We start from the raw sequence: 19712 nt of genomic DNA, 5'->3' as shown, positions 1-19712 counted from the left end.
GAAGAAGAAGAAGAAGAGGAAGAGGAAGAAGAAAGATTGTTAATTATAGATGGCCCATTTCTTTTACTATTCAATACTTTACTCAGAGGGTTTGCAAGTTTTTGGTTAATTAGCTCGTTATCTGGATGTTTTGGATTAACTTGTCTTGAGTCTGAAATAGAATTTGAGTTCAGATTTCTAATTAAGGATTCTACGTCAGAATCTTTTCTTCTTGCTATACTAATTCTTGTCATACTGAGCTTATCATTAGTTCTTTTAACCATAGAACATAGATAATCATTATTAACCTTAGAGATTAAAATGTTAGCTTGTGAGTTTACAGAATCCCGAAGATCACTTTCATCCAAGGTTGTCTCAATGTTACTGCTTTTAATATTCTTACTGTTTGGATCATTATCTAGCTTGCCAAAGAATTTTGAAGGACTAACAATGTTAGTACTCTGTTTAATTTGCTTATTTGTTGCCTTTTGAGATTTAATTAGAGATAAGGTTGAGGCCATTATAGGGGTGAAGTATTTACTATGTTTATTATTCGGAATCTTAAGCCAGGGATGTTTTATTACATTTTGCATTGAGAATCTCTCCTTAAAGTCTGGGATTAACATGTTTTCAATCAGATCTTGAGCTTCAGATGAAAGATTTGTTGCTTTAATCTTTCTAAAAAGATCCAAAATTTTTCCATTTACTATAAGTGACCAGTTTTGATCTTTACTTACATATGATTTCTCATTGATCTTGGCAACTTTGTAATCCTTATTATTCCCATGTACCAACCTTCCAAATAGTGAATTAATGAATCCTTCATTTTTCAAAGAATTCTGTTTCTGATGATCAGTAATTAACCTACATGTTTCAAAAGGCTGATATTTAGTTAGGGTAAACAAAAGCATCCAACCTAGACAGAAAACATCTACTTTCGTGGGGTCATATAAAGATCCTGTCTGATAAGCTTCAGGAGGTCTGAAAGACTTACCAAATAGAAAATCAACTTTTTGAAGCTGAAAACCGCTATCTCTGGGATGTCTTTGATAAACCTTCCACATATTAGAAACCTCATCTTTTTCTTTTGGATAAATCCTGCAAGCTTGCCCAGGATCAGTAACCTTTGGTATAACAATTGAGTCACCAGGTTTAATGATACCAATATTATCTGAGTCCTGAGACAAATCAAAAAAATGAGGCTCTTTGTTAAACATAAGAATATTTTCAAGAGAAAGATCTCTCATTGCCATATTATTGTTATGAAGATTAATTACAGCATTAAAAATCTGAGTAAAAAGCCATCTTGCTTCATTTTCAGTTAATGGTTTTCTTCTTCTTCTCATTACCTCAAAAAGATCCTCATATTCTGCATAGTCCATTTTAATATATATGTTCTTAAAAGAATCCTGCCAGATCTCAGAGTACTCTAAGACGTTTTTATGGCCTCTCATATTACTAGAATAAGTAACTTCAGCCTCCATATTTTCTTTTAATGATGGTTTTCGTTTTCTTAGGCTCATACTAGAGATTTTGATAGCTACTCTACTTTTAATAGGATCAAATTTGAAACAGGGAATATCAGAATCTTGAGAATACATGGTATTCCCAGATCTAATAGTATTTGGAATTTCATGCCTCTCTACTTTCTCATCCTTCTCGCACTCCTCAAGCTCGAAGGCTACAAAGACTGCTCCATACAAAGCTTGTTGAAGTTTCTTTTCAATATAGAAAAGAGAATTTGAAGATCTTAAAACTTTACCGAGATAATGTTCAACAAGATGATCAGAACTCTTGAATCCAGTTGGTATTTCTCTAGAATTAATGTCATTTGAAAGTTTTATGGAAGGTATAACCTTCATTTCTAAGCCATTTACTCTGATTCTTGTCACTTTATGTGGTAAAGGATTTCCAAACTTTTTTGGAGGAGACAAATTCATTCTATATAAGGTCCGAATCCCATTTTCTCTTATATAATTAAATTCCATAGAAACATCTTTTTGTTCAGACGCAGCTACTTTATTATTAACAGTTAGATTCTTCAACTTTGTAAAAGAAACATGAGGCTTAATTGACTTATCTTCTTCTTTAAATGACTTTATTTTCTCATTTTCAGTAATATTTGCTTTAGAGCTAGTCTTTTTAACAGATTCAGACACTTTTGTGTCTGTTCTTAATATTGGTGAAGATTGACCATGAAATAAAGATGTATCTAATCCTTGTAATGATGTCATTGTGGAAATTGTTGCCAAATCCAAACATGGATAATTCGACCTAGTTATGAACTCCTTTCCCACTGAATCATTTTCAAGGTTTTTATAATTCAAAAAATCGTCCATTAGATACTTTTCTATCTTCCTTCTATTTTGTTATTCTAATACTAACTTTTTGCTCTTCCTTTTCTCCTGCATCTATGCAGATTTTTTGTTTTAAATTTCCCCAGTTTTTAATATATATTATAATCTAATAATACATTCCTTTCTGTTTTTTTGTCGCGTTCTTTTCTCAATCATTATCCAGATTCTATATGCATACTTTTTGTAAATTAAAGCATGTCGGTAGACGTCTGGTACCCGTACACGTTTCCCGCCTCATTGCGGAAATAAAAGGGTGAAGCTGCAAAGAAAATTAGGGTAAGGAGAGTAGATTTGGAGATTTTGCGTGTTTGGAAAAATAGGTTTAAAAAGAGATAAGGATACCTGAAATTTTAAGTTTTGAATATTTTAATTGAGAATAGAATATAGAACTGTTTACTAGATTTAGTAGAATGGAAAAAATCAATAAGAAGTAGTTCAAAAATGCATGCATGCATTTTTGAAAGAATTTAATTAAAAAGAATTGTATTATTAAAAAAAGCTGGGATTTTCCTTTCTTAATGAATAATATTAGAAAAAATTGATGAGGATGAAAGACTTAATCTAATGATTTAGAGTTTGATTGCTTGAGTATATTTAGAAATTCAGATACTCCTTTTTGTTTTTTAGAAAAAAACTTTCCTCCATTTAACAATAAGCTTCGATTGTCATTATTATATTGAGAAATACTGGAAATTGAATTTTCACCCGTAATTGGAACACATAATCCAGAAGCTAAACTATGATCAGAAGAATTCAAACTCTGAGACTTGGATTTACTACGAGTTGAGCAAACTGAACTTCTTTTTGTACTATTACAACATTTGAATCCCCATTTTTTTGTATTTAAATCATAATAAGATCCCCATACAGACGAATGATTTCCTATGAGTACATCTTCCTCATACAATTCGGACTTTATCCAATTTTTGTTAACTCTTGTTTTATCTATTAACACATCGTGTAGCTGTTTGTTCTTATCAACAGTACCATCATCCTCCAATTGCGTTTTTAACTCGTTTTTTATCTTTTTATGGGATTGTTTAATGTCTCTCCTAAGTTCCTCAATTTCCCATTCCTTCTTCCTCTTTTTTAAAAGTTCCTCTTGTTTCTTTTCTTCTTCTCTAAGCTTCTCTTCTGCTAACCATACCTTCTCCCTATTCTTTGAATTACCTGGGTGAAAATGTTTATGGTTCAGAAAAACAGAAGCTTTGTTACTAATCCTCTGAACATTCATTTACTTTTTCGCTTCTTCCTTAAAATAGGTACCGATAACCCTACTTTTTTGAATTTTAATCCCAAATCTCAATCCATAGGTCTTTCTTGATTTACTTTTCCCCTTTTAAATCTCAACCTCCTTTCCAAACCTATTTCTTTTTTAAAACCTTACCAATCAAGAGATAAGTGTAGAATTTTTATCTTGAATCGAAATTTTGTTTGGTCATCTATTCTAACTTATCTTACATTAGTGCAGCATTAAAAATATTGGGCGTGGGTTCCCGCCTAAATTTTTATTAGTAGAACTAAAGCAAATTCTAGAAAAAGGAATAAATGTCATGAAAGAAAAACCAAGAGGAAAGAATGAGCCCAGATTGTTTGCAAAAGACATTAGGCAGTGGGTTAACTCTAACATTTTGGATCATAAGCACGAAAAAGATACTATATATAAAGGGAAATTTGGAAGAAATAGAGACAATTTGACTACTAAAAACAAACTATGTGGAATATGTATGAGTAATCTTGTGGTATTTGGGCTGGATTTTTCTCTTAAATGTTTTCATGCAGTCTGTTGGTGTTGTACTCTTAGATTGAGATATCTTTTGAAAAACAAAGAGTGTCCATTTTGTAAGAATAATATAGAGACTCTATTTTTCACTTCCAATACAGGCTATTTTGAACATCTAATAGACGACTCTTTTGAAGGAGTTGCAGATAGATCTTTAGAGGCTGAGAAACTGGAGGGAATGAACAGTATCAAAGCTAATTTGGGTCATCCAAAACTAGAGGAGGTTCCTAAATCACTTTTGGATGAAAAGATTGGTGTAATATACGAATCCTTTGCATGTAGGTGGGTATTTGAGCGTATATTAGAGTACAGATGCTGGTTTCCAAATTGTAGGCCCAAATTTCCCACCAAAGATTCAGAAAATTTAGATAATGAATTGAAATCATATAAAAATGCTAAACTTTTGGGAGAACATCTCTTTCAAGTTCATCACGTGAAGTGTTGTTATGTATGTATTGAGAAGAGGAAAACTATGTTATTGCCTGAGCACTATTTGTACGGAGCTAAAGATCTTTCTCGTCATTTAAGAAAGGGAGAAATGTCTTTAAAACCTCCAATATTACCCCACATTTCTTGTCCTATTTGCAAGATATGGTGTTTTGATAGGGAGGATTTTTCTGATCATGTTAGAAATGAACACTTTTCTTGTCAGATATGTGAAGAAAAGGAGCTTTCTAGGCAATCAGAATCTTTTTCTGGTGGTTCTAGGGGCGAAGAATCTGAAAATGATGAAGAAGAGTTAACAAATAGAGATGGGATTCAAGTAAGTAACAGTTCATCAACCAGAGAAAATAGGCTTCCCAAGATTACATATGTTTATAGAGACTACCATGCATTGCAAGAGCATTGGAGGCTAAAACACTATCCTTGTGACCACGAAAACTGTATGTTTATTGTTTTTGAAAATGAATCAGAACTGATATTTCACAAAGCTACTCATCATTCAGCATTAAACAGAAGAGGAAATGTCACTGTTCCAATTGTGTCCAGTTATAGACAACAAACCCAAAGAAGAGTGGATCAGATAACTTCCAACCACCAAAATTCTGCTCATACAACTAATCAACATGTTAATACTCCACTAGATATCTCTACTCCCTCCTTATATGCTATGGATGAGCTTAGTAATGCTATTCTAGCTAGAATTAAACAAGAAAAGTCTTTACTTTGGAGAGTTATTTTGATTCATGACCTTAGTAGATGTATACAGATTATAAGAGATGAGCTAATGGTCCAACTAGGACTTGAGGAGAAATGCAGAGATTTCAGCTCTTGGAGTCTAAAAGTGATAAATGACCTCTTTTCTGGAAATGAACCAATGATTAGAATCATACAGAAACTTGGATCTGCCTATTATAAGAAAGAGATTTCTGCTCAAAGTTTCATTATTGAAATAGTTTCTCTTTTTTGGGGAAACTCCCAAAACCATTCAAACAATACAAATCTTCTTCAAAACACTAAGAAACAATTCAAAAACATCTCAGCCTCTCCAAGTTCATTTAAGATTTTCTTCTCCCCAGTCCCAGAACCCATAACCATATTTGAAGACTCCCTTAAAGAAAGATCTGGAATATATAAAAGGATTCCAGCTCAGCTTGTGGACAGAATCCTTATAGATGAAGCAAATTGGTCTCTATTATACTCGGATGTCATTTCGATGATATTAATTGCATTAATTCTGGGACTACCTAAAATTGAGAATAGAAAAGAACTAATTAAAGCTTTAACAAACCTCAAAGATGATATTCAGGAGAAAAAGCTTACAATTATCTCTAATACCAGTTTTCCAAGATTCTCTTTTGGTAACTTACAAAGTTCTATAGAAATAGAAAGGTTCCATATTCAACCTCAAGAGAAAACAGAGAATTATTCGCAAGAAAATGTCAATAAGAAGCATATAAAACAGAAATTTGTTCATTTTGAAAAGCTTATTAAACCTGATGAAATGCTTATTTCTCCAAAAGTTACCTTTTTGGAATCACTAAATTCGTTTCTCAGTGTATGCTTCCCTAAGATCCCTCTTTCACAGCTCTCAGAATTTTTACCAGAGACATCAGAGAAAGAAAAGATTTCTGACAAGTTCAAAATCCTTATTGGATCCCAAACCTCAACTGAAATCAATGCACTCTCGTCCTTATACCAACATACTAGCAGCTTAGTTTCTTCAGCAAACACTATAGAACGTATCCTGGGCCTTAGAGCTCCATTTTACAGACTAGCAATGAATGCTTCTGGTTCTTCAGATGAATCCCAAACCCAGAACAACATTGAATCCTTGGCACATAAACAATGGCTTAATATCTGTACTAAAGCATTCAACAAGATTTGTATCTATGACACCGAGATTATCCTTATATACTGTAAAGCTTGTGTTAAAACTCTAAAAGATCCAAATTTCATTCTTTTAGAAAGACAGAAAGAAGAGTTATATGAGAAAAACAAAGAGGAGAATTTTTCAGAATCTGCTCCAAAAACCGTGAATGCTAACTCTGGAGTAATATCCTACTCAAAACCTCAGGCTTCCTCTTTTTCTTCAAACTGCCTGAAGATGAGCTCTTCTGGAAATTGGGCTTCGAAGACCTACTTAAGTACCAACAACTCCGTCCCAAAAACTGTAGTAGCTTCCTCATCCCCAATACAATCTAGCTTTTCGCACTCTTCTTTTCCCGCTTCCTCTTCGTCCTCCTCCTCTACAACCAACACTACTACTTCAACGGGAAAGGCAACAAACTATATTCAGGCTGTAAAGTCTAAAGATACTATAAACAAACCAAACAACGAAAAAGAAGCTAAATCTAAAGGAATTAATGAATTTCCCGAACTTGTCGGTAACGGTGAAAACAAAGGAAAAGCTCGCATGCGACCCGAAAACCCCCCTAAATGGGTCTGCATGCTTTGTACACACGTGAATTCAGGCTCTAGAAATAGATGCCAAATCTGTAGTACTAAAAAATAATTTTTTTTTTAATTTTCTGAACTCTTGAAAATTGACTTCCTTCACTAATCTTCACTACCATAAATCTCAGCGGAATTATATGAAAAAACGTGAATTTATATTCATTTTAACAATTTTAAATCCAATAATATCATTTAATCAAACCTAATTTCTACCCTGTCTCCCCACATTACAGTGATTATCTATTCTGCATGCAAACTCCCGCCAAAACAAGTCTGAATATTTATTTAAGTAGTTTTTGCATGTAATTTGAATTGCATGGCTTGAAGGTGGGATGTGGACAGGCAAAGTAAATACAAATGCATGCATAAATTGACAGAGAGTCTTAAAAGTGTGAATTTAAATGATGAAAAAAGAAAATATAAATGGAAAAGAACTAAATTGAAAATAAGTATTGGAATTATTATTTCATGAGGAATTTTAATCATAGTTTAAATTTCTAGGATATTTAGAAAGATGATAAGAGTTAAAATTTAAAAAGAATGGTTTTAAGTTAAAAATTAATTAACCAAATGGTGTATTTGGCAAATTGCGCCCAAATAGTAAATTTGACATTATGTCTATTTGGAAAAAAAAATTAAAAATAAAAATCTTGTATTTATTGGGTTTAGCATAATAATTCAGGCTTTTTGGAGAACTTGTGTGCCTTTCATGTATATTTCAAGTGAATATGGGTAAGAAAATGGAAAAGACCGCAAATCTAGACCCTAAAATGAAGAAGGGAACTCCAAATTTGGGTTTGAAAAGCACTTCAAAAGATAGCGAGGGGAAAAACTCAAGTTCTAAAATAAACTTGAATTTGGGTCCAACAAAAGGGGAAGATACAGAATTGAAGAAGATTCCACTTTTTGTAATGAAGCCTTATATGAGGACTCCGAAACTCCTTCTAAACAATTATTGTCAAAAGGAAAAAAGACCAAAGCCCATTTACAACAAGCTTGCAGCAAGTAAAGGAATGTTTAGGTACGTAGTGATATTGACTGATCCGAAAGGTAAGGAGGAAAATTCAATGAGATTTGAAACAAAGGAATCTTTTATCAACAATGAACTTGCTCAACATTATGCTGCCTTGCTTGCTTTAAAACATTTAGAGGGATCAAGACCCTTATATAAATTGTTTCCAGCTCCGCTTGATGAGGCCTGGTTATCAATGGAAACAGACCATCCTTTAGTTTCAAGAGGTAATGAATTTGTTTCCCAAAAAGAAAAGGCACTTTTTGAGAGCGAAAAGACGAAGAAACAGGCAGAAAAGAAGAACAAGATGGATATAACTGGTCAAAAACAAAAACTAGAGATTCCAACCTTATCAATGAGCTATAATATAAGGAAGAGGACTATAGGAATTGTAAACAAACACTTTCCAATGTTGTCTAAATCTTATAGTTTCAAATCCTGGCTTTTTGATAATTGCAGTACTTTTTCAGGATTACCAAGATCAGTATCAAAGCCAAAATTGGTTTCCTTGAGTTTAGAACATATGAGCGAAACAAATAAGGGGAAATATTCGACTTTTTTGAAATTTAATGGTTTAAATATAAAGATGGTATCTTTGAGTTTAAAATATTGGTTCGGGGTTGAAAATAAAGATAAGGAAGCAATTATAAAGCTAATAGAATCATGTGGTTTCGACACTGAAAAATCTACAGCAGCTCTAAATGTGGTTATCAAAGAGATTGAAGAGTACAATAAGTCTAGAAAAGATTCGTTTCAATTACAAAAAGGAGTATATATGGATCATTTTAGAATTTCAAATATTTGCATTGTTACAGATATAGATATTTCAACCTATCCAAAGCATTATGTTGCTTGGTTATGTATAATGTGGTTGTCAATTCATCTAAAGGAAAATGATCTACCACGTTTAATTACTCCCAAAAAGGCTCAAATTGAGGTTAAAGACTACTCCACTTCAAAGACACCAAATAAGGAAGAAATTGGATTGATTAATGATCAAATTAAGAATTTGTTTATTTCAAGTTTAGAGAGTAATTCCAAGCAAGATAATACGGTGGAAGATCAAAACAAAAATATTTCAAGACATTCCCCTCAATCTAATAGTTCTTTTAAAGTTTTTAGGTACGAACACCTTTCTGCCTCAAAGAATGCTGAAAAAATTGTTGAAAAGCTTAAATATAATCAAATCCTAGTGGTTAAAGGAGAGACAGGTTGTGGAAAAACTACTCAAATTCCTATTTTAGTTTATGAAGGAATTACTCAATTCACTGAGGGAATGATATATTGTAGTGAGCCAAGAAGATTAGCAGCAGTATCGGTTTCTACGAGAGTTAGAAGCGAAGTTATGAAAGAAAATCGATTAGTAAAAAAAGATCTCATTGGTTATTCTGTTAGGTTGGATCATAGTGTTACTAATAACACCAGATTGGTTTACTGTACTCATGGAATTTTGATTAATATTATCAAATCAGAACTAATGGGTATTTCTCGTAATTCTGACATAGATACACAACAATTTAGGATTCCAACCAATTCAGTTCTTATTTTAGATGAAGCACATGAAAGGTCATTGGATGTTGATCTATTGTTATACTTCATGAAACAGCTTGCATACCAGAGAAGTGATATTAAGCTTGTAATCATGAGCGCTTCTATTGATGTCTTAGAATTTGTTAAATATTTTAATAAATCATTCAATGATGAAATTCAGTCCAACATAAATGACTCTGAGATACAAGAACAAAGTAAATATATTAATAAAGAAGAAATCTTCAAGATTGATACAATAAACCTTCCTGGTAGAACTCCTTTTCCCATTGAAATTTCATATCTACCAATTAAACAAAAGAACCATATAAATAATCAATTTAAAGAAAACAATGACGCTTCTATTCAAGATTATGAGGATTTCTCTGACTTGGAAAGTAATATTTGCAAGCCTTTGGATATCCCTAAGCTTAAAGACCATGTTTTAAACATTATCAAATCTCTTGGAGACCAGGAAGGATCTGTTTTAATTTTTTTAGGAGGTATTGCTGATGTTAATCACCTAACAAAGCTCCTAAAAAGAGAGTTTGAGGAAAATGAACAAGATCGGGAATACTGTGAAGATTTTACAGAAAAAATACAACTTCCTATCCCATTATACGTTCTCCCCTGCCATTCTAATGTCAATTATAATGAACAACTTGAAATCTTTAAACCTGTCAAAGGTAAACGAAAGGTAATTGTATCTACCAATATTGCAGAAGTTTCACTTACTATTGAGGATATTAGATTTGTTATTGACACTGGTAGAGTCCGAATTTCCATTTATGACCCTATAAGACACGTCACCTCTTTGCAAGAAGTATTTATTTCAAAATCATCAGCTCAACAGAGAATGGGTAGAGCTGGCAGAACTGCCCCAGGAAAATGTTTCCGTATATTTTCTCAAGAAGAATTACAGTCTCAACCCCTTGAAATTACTCCAGAAATTCTTAGACTTCCTATTGAACATATTATTCTCGATATATTATGTTATTTAGGAGAACTTCATTCTGATAAGGATTCAAATATTCATAATTATCGAGGCTTGAGAAACTCATTTAAGTTAATCCAGTTAATTCACTCACTTCAAGATTTCTTCACTCCTCCAAAACTCTCATCTATTGAAACTTCATTACTCTCATTACGTAATTACGGGGCCCTCGATGACCATTTCAATATCACTCCTCTTGGAGAACTTCTTAGCAGATGGCCAGTGGATCTAAGCATTGGAATATTATTCATATATGGTTTAATATTTGATTGTATTGACCCCATAGTTACCATAGCATCATTTCTAACATGTGAAATACCATGGAAACTTGAAGAAAGACGTCTTCCTAAATCTTCAACCAATTGTGATTATATGATATTCATTAAAGTTTACAACTTTTATATTGAACATTTTAAAACAGTTTCTAACTATAAAACTTCAAATCTACAAAATATTGAAAATCATCAGTTACCTTTTGATCCTAAATGTTTGGATATCTCAAAAATGGAAACCATCTACCAAACTAAAAAACATCTTCTTAGGGTTTTGTCTATTCAAAATCATACAGAAAATTTGGATGAAACTTCTATCTTTTCAAAATGGAATCTAATTCAAACTTGTCTTGCTGCTTCACTTTATCCAAATGTTGCTTGTATTCGTCTTCCAAAAAAAATCAAGTACGTAGAATCTGGAAGTGGTTTATTTGCTGAAACTATTCAATTTAATAAGTTAATTCTCTTCAGAAAAAACAGATTATCAAAAAAGTCTATTGGCTATTTCTTTAACCCTCAACCAAAAGAAAAACCTATTACTATATCCCAAGCATATGATCTTCTTAAAGACTCAGAAGATGTTTCTAGAGTATTCCTTTCTGAATCCAGTGCCATCTATAACAGAATGTATGATCTTGGTACCTATCATTGCATTATGTATATGAGCTTATTTCAATCTTTTGCTCAAAAGAGAACCGTTTTAAGATTCCCAATCTCAACATCTATGTATTCTCTTTTATTATTTGCATCTGACTCACTTCAATTGAACCCACTTTCTCTAATCAATCAAATGAAAAAAGCATCTCTTGATCCCAATTTAAACAACTTAAAAAAAAATAAAACACTACCTGATCATGATATTGGCCAAGAGGATTCTCTTAATCATGTTTTAATTGATGATTGGATTCTTTTACAGTGTCCTGGACAAATTCAAAGTATTCTATGGTATTTCAGATATGTGGTTAGAGAGTTTATTCAATTCTTATCTCAGAAGTTACTCGAGTCCAAATCAACAATAACCTTATCCATTCCTCGTCCAGAGATTAATTCTTCCTTTTCTCTTAAAGAAATTAATGAAATTTTGCAACTCCTTCATTTTCTTATTTAAACATACTTGAATACTCTTCAAACAATCTTTCAACATGCTCATCACGTCTTAATTCATTCAAATTCTTTATAAATTCTTGGGACTTTTTCTTGGATTCAAATTCCATATATAATGCATAATCGCTAAAGTTCAAATCTTCACCAAATCCCCCTCTTCTATTATCCACCAAAACTCTTGTATAAACTGGAAGTAACAAGTTATTCAGATGGTAAATCCTTCTATTTACTTTTCTCTCCCTTGGTTGTATTATTGCTCCTTTAAAGATATTCGGGGAACTCAATAAGTCTTCTCTAAGAGGTAATTCATAAAGTAAATCATCCAAAATAACATCTTCCTCCAATTCATGTCTACGATACCTTAATAATAAAGCTACCAAGTATCTTATTGCTGTTTTATAGGATCTTGTTATTATTGGTACTGGCTTACATCTTATTATTTTTAAGTTTGCCAACATTATGGATTTCTTTTCTGGTTTCATTAACAAGCTTGTTAATACAAGATTTTTTCTACTTAAGTCAAAGATCACATTACATTGAATGTTTTTTCCGTAATTTGAAGGTCTGTTTACCTTTTTTGCTCTTATTACTGAAACTCTATATGATTTGGTTTCTACTAGAATTCTCATTTTTTTATATAATACCCTAAAGCAATTGTTGTTATCTATTCCGTAACTCCTCTCCAATTCTGTCTCATTTACTTTCTTTTCAGTATCCTTATTCAGATCCTTTAAATCATTATTACTATTCTTGTCTCTTCTGAATCTCTTTAATAACCCACAAAAAATCTCAAATATCTGAAGGTTATTATAATTACTTCTTAGTTTGTCTATAAAAATGGATCTTGAATTTCCTGATCCCTCCTCATTTACAAAAAGATTACAAGAGTTATTTGGAAACCATCTGAAAATTGGATAAGTATCTATTAAATTCCATAAATACCTTTTTGATAGTTTTCTGGAACTAGAATCTCGGATTAAAGGAAGAATACAAAAGTTAGAGATCACTTTTTGAGTCCATAGAATTGTATTATTATAATTCTCAAACATCCTAAGAATTAAAAGCTCGTCCTCATCCTTCCATTCCAAGAAGTTTTCACAAATCATATAATTCAAATTCCCTATTTCATTAAATATTGAATATTTCTCTCCAGTATTTAGATCCCTTCTAAGTAAGTCTCCAATATGTCTCAAAGTAATATTTTTAAAGTATCCCATGAAGGTATCCAAAAGTGAGCAGAAATCTTGAAAATAGTTACTTTGTCTCACTGTCTCATGATCCTGAATTACTCCTAGCGTCAAAAAAGTTACAATAAATAAACACAAAGGTCTTAATTTTGTCATATAATTATTCTTCTTAGAAATGGAAACAATCTTTTCTAGAAATTGAGCTAAAAATAAAAGACATTCCAGTCCTTGGTTATTTAACTCATGAGACAAGATCTCGAAATTTAGCTTCGAGTAAAAGCTTTGAAATTCTTTTTTAATAAGAAGCTCTGATTGACTTATTATACTTTCAAAGTCTTTTTTGAGTATTTTTTCCTTTATACAAGCTTTCATCATAGTATTGGAAGATTCTAGACTGTATAAGAAGTTATTTTTATCCTCCTGACCACATTTCCAATTTCTTGGAAGAGATTTACATCTCCTTTTTTCAAAAGATCTCTGATGGATTTGTTTTTGTTTTAGTGACAAGTTTGAACAGATTGGGTTTGTAAATTCTATTTCCACTAAAGATATATTTTCTGTATTCTTTGTTCTGTAGATCTCCTCAATTAGACTCTCTTGATCATCTTTTTGATGGAAAAAGTTAGAAAAGTTGTTAATAAATGACTGAAATAAGTTAGGGACAATGTTTGAGGTTTCTAAGTCTTTCTTTGTAGAAATTTCCATTTTCTTTTTTTCCTTTCTTTCTGAGAGAGTTGTCTCATTACAAGAAAGAGAATTCTCGGGAGGATCTTCTATGATAGCATCCTTAATCTTTTCCTCATATTTTTTACCCCAAATAGAATATAAGCTCAGTAATCCAAACATTAAAACAAACTCAGAATCTTGTTCTAGATAGTTAATCAAGGTAGAAAATATGTTTCCAAAAAGTGTTTGTTGGTTTCCAAGCTTTAGAAACCTCTCCCAAATATTAGAGATCAGGAGATCATAAACTTTGTTTTGGTTATTATTGTAAAGAAACAAAATAAGCTGGTAGGTAATATAAAGATAGATCTTAATTGATAAGGTATTTCTAGAAATTCCTTGGTTAATGTATGAGATTTCATTAGTAATCTTTTGAAAGAGGACCATTTCAAATACTTGATGTAGTATTGAATTACAAAATAACCAGGAGATACTTTGAATTTCAAGAAACACAAACTCATGAAATAGTTCCATAAGATCTAAAATGATTTCCACCTGTTTACCTAAAGGCTTAATGAGACGGTCATAAAATGTTGGGTTTAATTGATTTACTATCGGAGAGTTATACTCATTAGTAGAATCAGTTTCTGTATAGGAAAGGGTAATAGGGGATGTTGCACTGATTGGAGACATATTTACAGTTTGTGTAATTTCATTAGTTTCGTCATCATAAGGATGAGACTCTTGTTGGTCATTAATAATAAGACACATGTATTCTTCTATTTCAGGCCATCCAAAATCAACTTTTTCTGCAAGCTCTCCAAACTGGTGGATTTGTTTGATTAAGCTAGAAATTAGAATTTGAATGATACTTATTGAATGATTTTCATGAGAATAGAATGATTCTCTAAAAAGATCTTGAGTTATGTTTGGATCAATTTCAATATTCCTTATAACCTCCTCTATCTGTCCCAGGTAATTAAAGTGTTTAATTTCTTCCAAAACAATGTAATCAATGATTTCTTTTTCTCTAATTCTCAGGATATTAAGCAAAACATTCCTACTGGTATTTCTAACCATAGTATCTCGGTGATTAATATACATGCATGCATTTTTCCATAGAGGGAATTCTGTTGAATTATTAATAAATAGTCTAATAGTTTCCTTGTTAAGTCTTAAAGCTAAAGTTCTCAGTAGTGCTATGTAATATGATAAAAGTTCGTCCTCTTCTTCCTCTTCTTTACTAATTATACTAATATTTAAATCAATCTCATAGGAGTTTTGTGAAGTGTTATGTAGACTTCCTGATCTGAATGTGTTATTCAATAGTTTAGTAATAACATTATTACTCAAAATATAATACAAAATATTAATGTTTCTGATATTCTGCAAAATAATTGATAAAGTCTGTAAAGACTGCTTTCTAATTGAATAATTAACTTCTATGTTAATTACCAATTCTACTAGAATGGAGAAGATCTCAAATTCACATGTAATTTCAAAGTAACCCTGTTCTTCATTTTGGTCCTCCCAAATCAAAACTTCAGCAACAGTCCGAATATTCTCAACTATTTCTTTTTCAGAAAAAATTTTACTTGAGTTAATCAACTGAAAGTTTTTTGGATCAAAAGATATATTTAAAATGGAGTGCTCTCGTTGGTTTTTTTCTAGCTTTCTAGGTTTGTTTAAACTGGAATAATAACTTAAGATATCCCCACATAGTTGTTTATAATCCTCCAAATTACAAAACTTTCCACTAAAGTAATTCATTCTATTTGGTCAAACTATTTCTTTCTATTGGACCAAATTTAAGTTTTTCCCTCTTTTTTTATCCTCTTTCTTTTTTTTTCCTCGTAATTCTGATCATCAAAATTCTGTTTGCATGCATGCAGCCCGCCAAAAGATGGAAATGGTACCAAAATTAATATATAATTACAAAGAATAATAACTTTATATATTTTTTTTTTGTTAAGGAGATAAAGATAAAAACTTAAGGATAGATTCTGGTTAATTAGAGGTAGAGAAATAAAGGGATTAAAACCATAAATATAATGAATAAAGTTTATATTTGAAGATCTTGATCATAATTCTTACTATTAAATGTAATGCATGAATGCATCAGGGATGTTTGGAATATAAAGAAAAAATCATTAAGTAGAAAAATTGTAAAAAAAAATAATTTAGATTGAAAATAATGAATTATAATAATTATACTAAGTTGTCTAGGTAAATGTAATATATAAGGAATATATTAATATGTTAAGATCTCTCTGAGGATGACTGTTGAATCATGGATACCTCTAATTCTGATAATCTTTCAGCCAAATCACTATTTAATGACCTCAGTTCATTGATTTCATTCTGTAAACTCTGTATATACATTTGTTTTGCATTGTTTGAATTAAACTCAAGACTATTTGTAGGACTTTCTTGATCTTTAATTGTAGACTGGAATCTTTGGGCGTCTTGTATAATTTGGATATGATCAGCTTCCAGTTTTTGAATCTTTTCAGATAATTGATTGTTTTCAAGATGAAGATTTGAAATAGTATTTTCCAATTTCATAATTTCAGTTTTTAAGAGTTCATTTTGATTATTAGATTGATTTAATTGATTAGAAACAATTTCAATTTCGTTTCTTTCTTTGGTAATTTCTTTTAAATAATCATCTTTAGTTTTCATTTCTAATTCTAAATCTTGTTTTTCTTTGACTAATTTTGCAATATTATCTTCTTTTTCGGATGTTATTGAAATAAATTCTTCTTCTTTTTCTTTCAAAAGATTTTCCAAGTGATTTTTCTCCTTTTTAATTAATTCAATGGCTTCTTCTTTTACTATAATAATCTTTTCTAATTCATCTAATTGATCCTGAACTATTTTCTCTGTATCAAATGTTTCTTGTTCGTTTTTTCTGAATATAGCTTCAATTTCTTGCTGTTTTTCTTTTAAAATGGTCTGAATCTCCTCATCCTTTTTTTCTTTTTCAGTAATAAGGGATTCAATTTTCAGATCTCTCTCCCTGATAATATTTTCGAATCTCTCCATACTTTCTTTTAAGTGGGATTCTATTTCCTCGTTTTTTTTGATTCGAATAGCCTCAATTTCCTCCATCATTTCTTTAATTTTTGCTTCAAATTCCTCTTCTCTGTCTTTAATTACCTTTGCAAATTTCTCCTCCATATGCTTAATTTTGGATTCAGATTCATCAATTTTCTCCTTTTCCTTTTCTTTGATAACCTGGTTCAGTTCTTCTTCCATTTCATTTAATCTGTTTTCCAATTCCTCATCCTTTGCTCTTAAAATATCCTCATATTCTTCTTCTTTCTCTTTCAATAAATTTTCCAAGTGATTTTTCTCTTTTTTAATTAATTCAATGGCTTCTTCTTTTACTATAATAATCTTTTCTAATTCATCTAATTGTTCCTGAATTATTGTCTCCTTCTTAAATGTTTCTTCCTTCTTTTCTTTAATAATTGTTTCAATTTCATCCTGCTTTTCTCTGATTATGGATTCATTCTTTTCATTCTTCTCTTTCAAGCATTGAAACTCTTTCATAATAATATCAATACTCTGACCAATCAATTTATTTTTTACTTCCAGGTTATCATTATTATCATTAATCATTAATTCTAAACCTTTTAGAGCGTGATTTTCCAAGTATTTAAGTAATTTAGATTCTAAATAATTACGAGCATTCTCAAACTTGGAGCACCTTAAACTCAAATCTTGAACCTGCTTATTAAGAGATTCTCTCTCTAATTGAATTGATTCAATATCTTCAATATATTGGTTGGCTTTTTCTAAATTAGATTCTTCACTCTTTCTTAAATGATCGATCTGTTTTTGTGCATATTCAAGGTCCTGATTAAGCTTACTAATAATCTTTTCCTTTTCAGCTAAAATCATTTTTAAGTTTTTCTCCCCATCATCTAGAGCCTTACTTTTTATTTGAATTTCCTCTAATAAACTTTGATTTTCTCTAATTTTTTCATTAATCTGTTCCTTTATGTTCTTGTTAATTTCCATTAATTCCATATTTCTGTCATTTATTTCATTTTTCTCCTGACAGATTTCATTATTTTCATTAATCTTTCTAATTAACTCTTCATTTTTCCTGGTTAAATCAGAAATAATTTCTTCACTCTTTTTTTTACTAATTTCAAGCATCTTAATTCTATCTTCCAGATTCCCAATAGTATTGTTCCTATCCTTACGTAAATGTTCTAGTTCTTTTTTTAATTTATCAAGAGCCTGTACCTTCTCCTCCAATTGTTTAACATAATTAATCTCTTTTTCTTTGTATTTGCCATTATTAGTTTCAAGAGTTTCTATTTGATATACTTTATCTTTGTTTTCCAATTCTAATGTATTAATTCTTAATTTATAGTTTGAAATAGATGTCTCAATTTCTTTTTTCATCTCTGATAACTCCTCAATTCTTGTTAACAAACGAGTGTTCTCCTCTCTTATCTCATTGACTTCACTTTTCAAGTTATTTCTTTCCAATATGATATCTTCTTTTTCCTTGGTTAATAAATCAATGTTTTCCTGTGCTTGTTTAATTATCTGCTCATTCTTACCCATCTTTTCAGTGATCTCTTGATTCATATGCTTTAAATCATTAATTTCTTGAATTGAATACTCTCTGTTATATAATGTCTCATTTAATTCACTTGAAATTTGATCAATCTTTTCTGTAAGACTTTTATTTTCTTCGTTTAATCTTTTTATCTGTTCTAAGTTATCCTTGTTATTACTCATTTCTGACTCAAATCTAGAAAGCTTATTTTTTGTAATAGACTCCAATTCTCTCATTTCTTCTAATTGATTATTCAAACCCTTAATTTGTTTTAAAAGTTTTGCACATTCTGCTTCCTTCTCAGTTAATTGTGTTTGCTTCTGCCTCTTTTCCTGCTCAGATCTTGCCAACATGTCTTTCCACTGCTCATTTGTTGCATATTCTGAATTATTCTTATTTTTAATACTCATTTCACGAGTTTTGCTTCTTCTTTTTTCATCAGATAACTCATTCTGCAATTCTCTAATATATAGCTTCTGGTCTTTGATTGTTTTTTCTAATTGCTCCAAATCTGATCTTCTTAGCAACTCCTGTTTATATTGTTTCTCCAATTGTGAGTATTTTTTTCTTAGAGATACCAATTCAGCTTGTAAATTTGAAATTGCACCTCCATATCTTTGTCCAAATCCATGTGAGTTTGCTCCTGAGCTTCCGCTTGTATTAATCAACCCTCCTGAATATCCGTTGTTTAACTCATTAAAACTGAGTGGATCTTCTTGTTGACTTCTTGAAGGAATATTCTCCAAATTTACTGATTTTCTTCTTAAATCACTCAGTTGCTTTTGGAGTTTTTGTTTTGAAACATTTGCAATGTCTATTGGCTCGTTTGACAGTCTATTTATATTTGGAAGAAATTCCAAATTTCTTGGAGAAGTTGATTGGAAAGGTGCTCTGGTCATGTTCGTTAATGTAATCCAACTTGAAATAATTAGCTAAGCTTACATGATATTCCCTTTTCGAGTTAGTTTTCTAATGTCAATCCAACCCAATCCAGTATCTTTAATAGTTGCTGTTGCTGAACTACCCCCAATACTGCCACACTATCACTATTCTACTAATACTATTATAACTACTACTACTACTGCTAATATTACTATTACTAAAAATAAAGCAAATACTTACGTTAAAATTACCTGTAAAATTAATCTTTTCTTTTTATTCCTCTGCCAGATCGAGACTGTAAATCAAGTCCACTCTTGAAACAATTTCCAAAAATGAGCAAGTATTGTATATATCTATATTATCTCTCAAAAACTCCCTTTCTTCGTCTTTTAATCTCGAATTTTTTCCCAATATATTCAACCTTGTTTTTTTGTAACTTTTCTTTCCATTATCTTACAAATAATCCTTTACTGAT

General features: G+C 31.0%; 6 protein-coding genes across 6 annotated transcripts in view; 2 read left to right on the top strand and 4 right to left on the bottom strand.

Moving 5' to 3' along the window:
* Window positions 1-2318, bottom strand: part of cubi_02792 (protein kinase) — a gene marked incomplete at both ends in the record, with an annotated part of 2601 nt that extends 283 nt beyond the window's left edge. The window contains one exon of the mRNA XM_029019803.1: window positions 1-2318. This exon is cut by the window's left edge and continues 283 nt beyond it. Within this exon, the coding sequence (XP_028875210.1) occupies window positions 1-2318 (2318 nt within the window).
* Window positions 2319-2892: 574 nt separating this feature from the next.
* Window positions 2893-3570, bottom strand: cubi_02791 (uncharacterized protein; the record flags this gene model as incomplete). Its single annotated transcript, XM_029019802.1, has 1 exon — window positions 2893-3570. The coding sequence occupies one exon, from the start codon at window positions 3568-3570 to the stop codon at window positions 2893-2895; it is 678 nt and encodes a 225-aa protein (XP_028875209.1).
* A 319-nt stretch (window positions 3571-3889) lies between these two features.
* On the top strand, window positions 3890-7075 carry cubi_02790 (uncharacterized protein; the record flags this gene model as incomplete). Its single annotated transcript, XM_029019801.1, has 1 exon — window positions 3890-7075. The coding sequence occupies one exon, from the start codon at window positions 3890-3892 to the stop codon at window positions 7073-7075; it is 3186 nt and encodes a 1061-aa protein (XP_028875208.1).
* Window positions 7076-7757: 682 nt separating this feature from the next.
* On the top strand, window positions 7758-11869 carry cubi_02789 (uncharacterized protein; the record flags this gene model as incomplete). The annotated part of the gene is made up of 2 exons (XM_029019800.1): window positions 7758-11815; window positions 11863-11869. The coding sequence occupies 2 exons, from the start codon at window positions 7758-7760 to the stop codon at window positions 11867-11869; spliced, it is 4065 nt and encodes a 1354-aa protein (XP_028875207.1).
* Window positions 11870-11922: 53 nt separating this feature from the next.
* Window positions 11923-15546, bottom strand: cubi_02788 (uncharacterized protein; the record flags this gene model as incomplete). Its single annotated transcript, XM_029019799.1, has 1 exon — window positions 11923-15546. The coding sequence occupies one exon, from the start codon at window positions 15544-15546 to the stop codon at window positions 11923-11925; it is 3624 nt and encodes a 1207-aa protein (XP_028875206.1).
* Window positions 15547-16035: 489 nt separating this feature from the next.
* On the bottom strand, window positions 16036-19254 carry cubi_02787 (myosin tail 1 protein; the record flags this gene model as incomplete). The annotated part of the gene is made up of 1 exon (XM_029019798.1): window positions 16036-19254. The coding sequence occupies one exon, from the start codon at window positions 19252-19254 to the stop codon at window positions 16036-16038; it is 3219 nt and encodes a 1072-aa protein (XP_028875205.1).
* Window positions 19255-19712: the final 458 nt, after the last annotated feature.

The sequence above is a fragment of the Cryptosporidium ubiquitum genome, assembly GCF_001865345.1.
Source record: "Cryptosporidium ubiquitum isolate 39726 chromosome Unknown contig_1, whole genome shotgun sequence".
NCBI classification, from domain to species: Eukaryota; Apicomplexa; class Conoidasida; order Eucoccidiorida; family Cryptosporidiidae; genus Cryptosporidium; species Cryptosporidium ubiquitum.
This window is presented reverse-complemented; position numbering and strand designations above follow the sequence as displayed.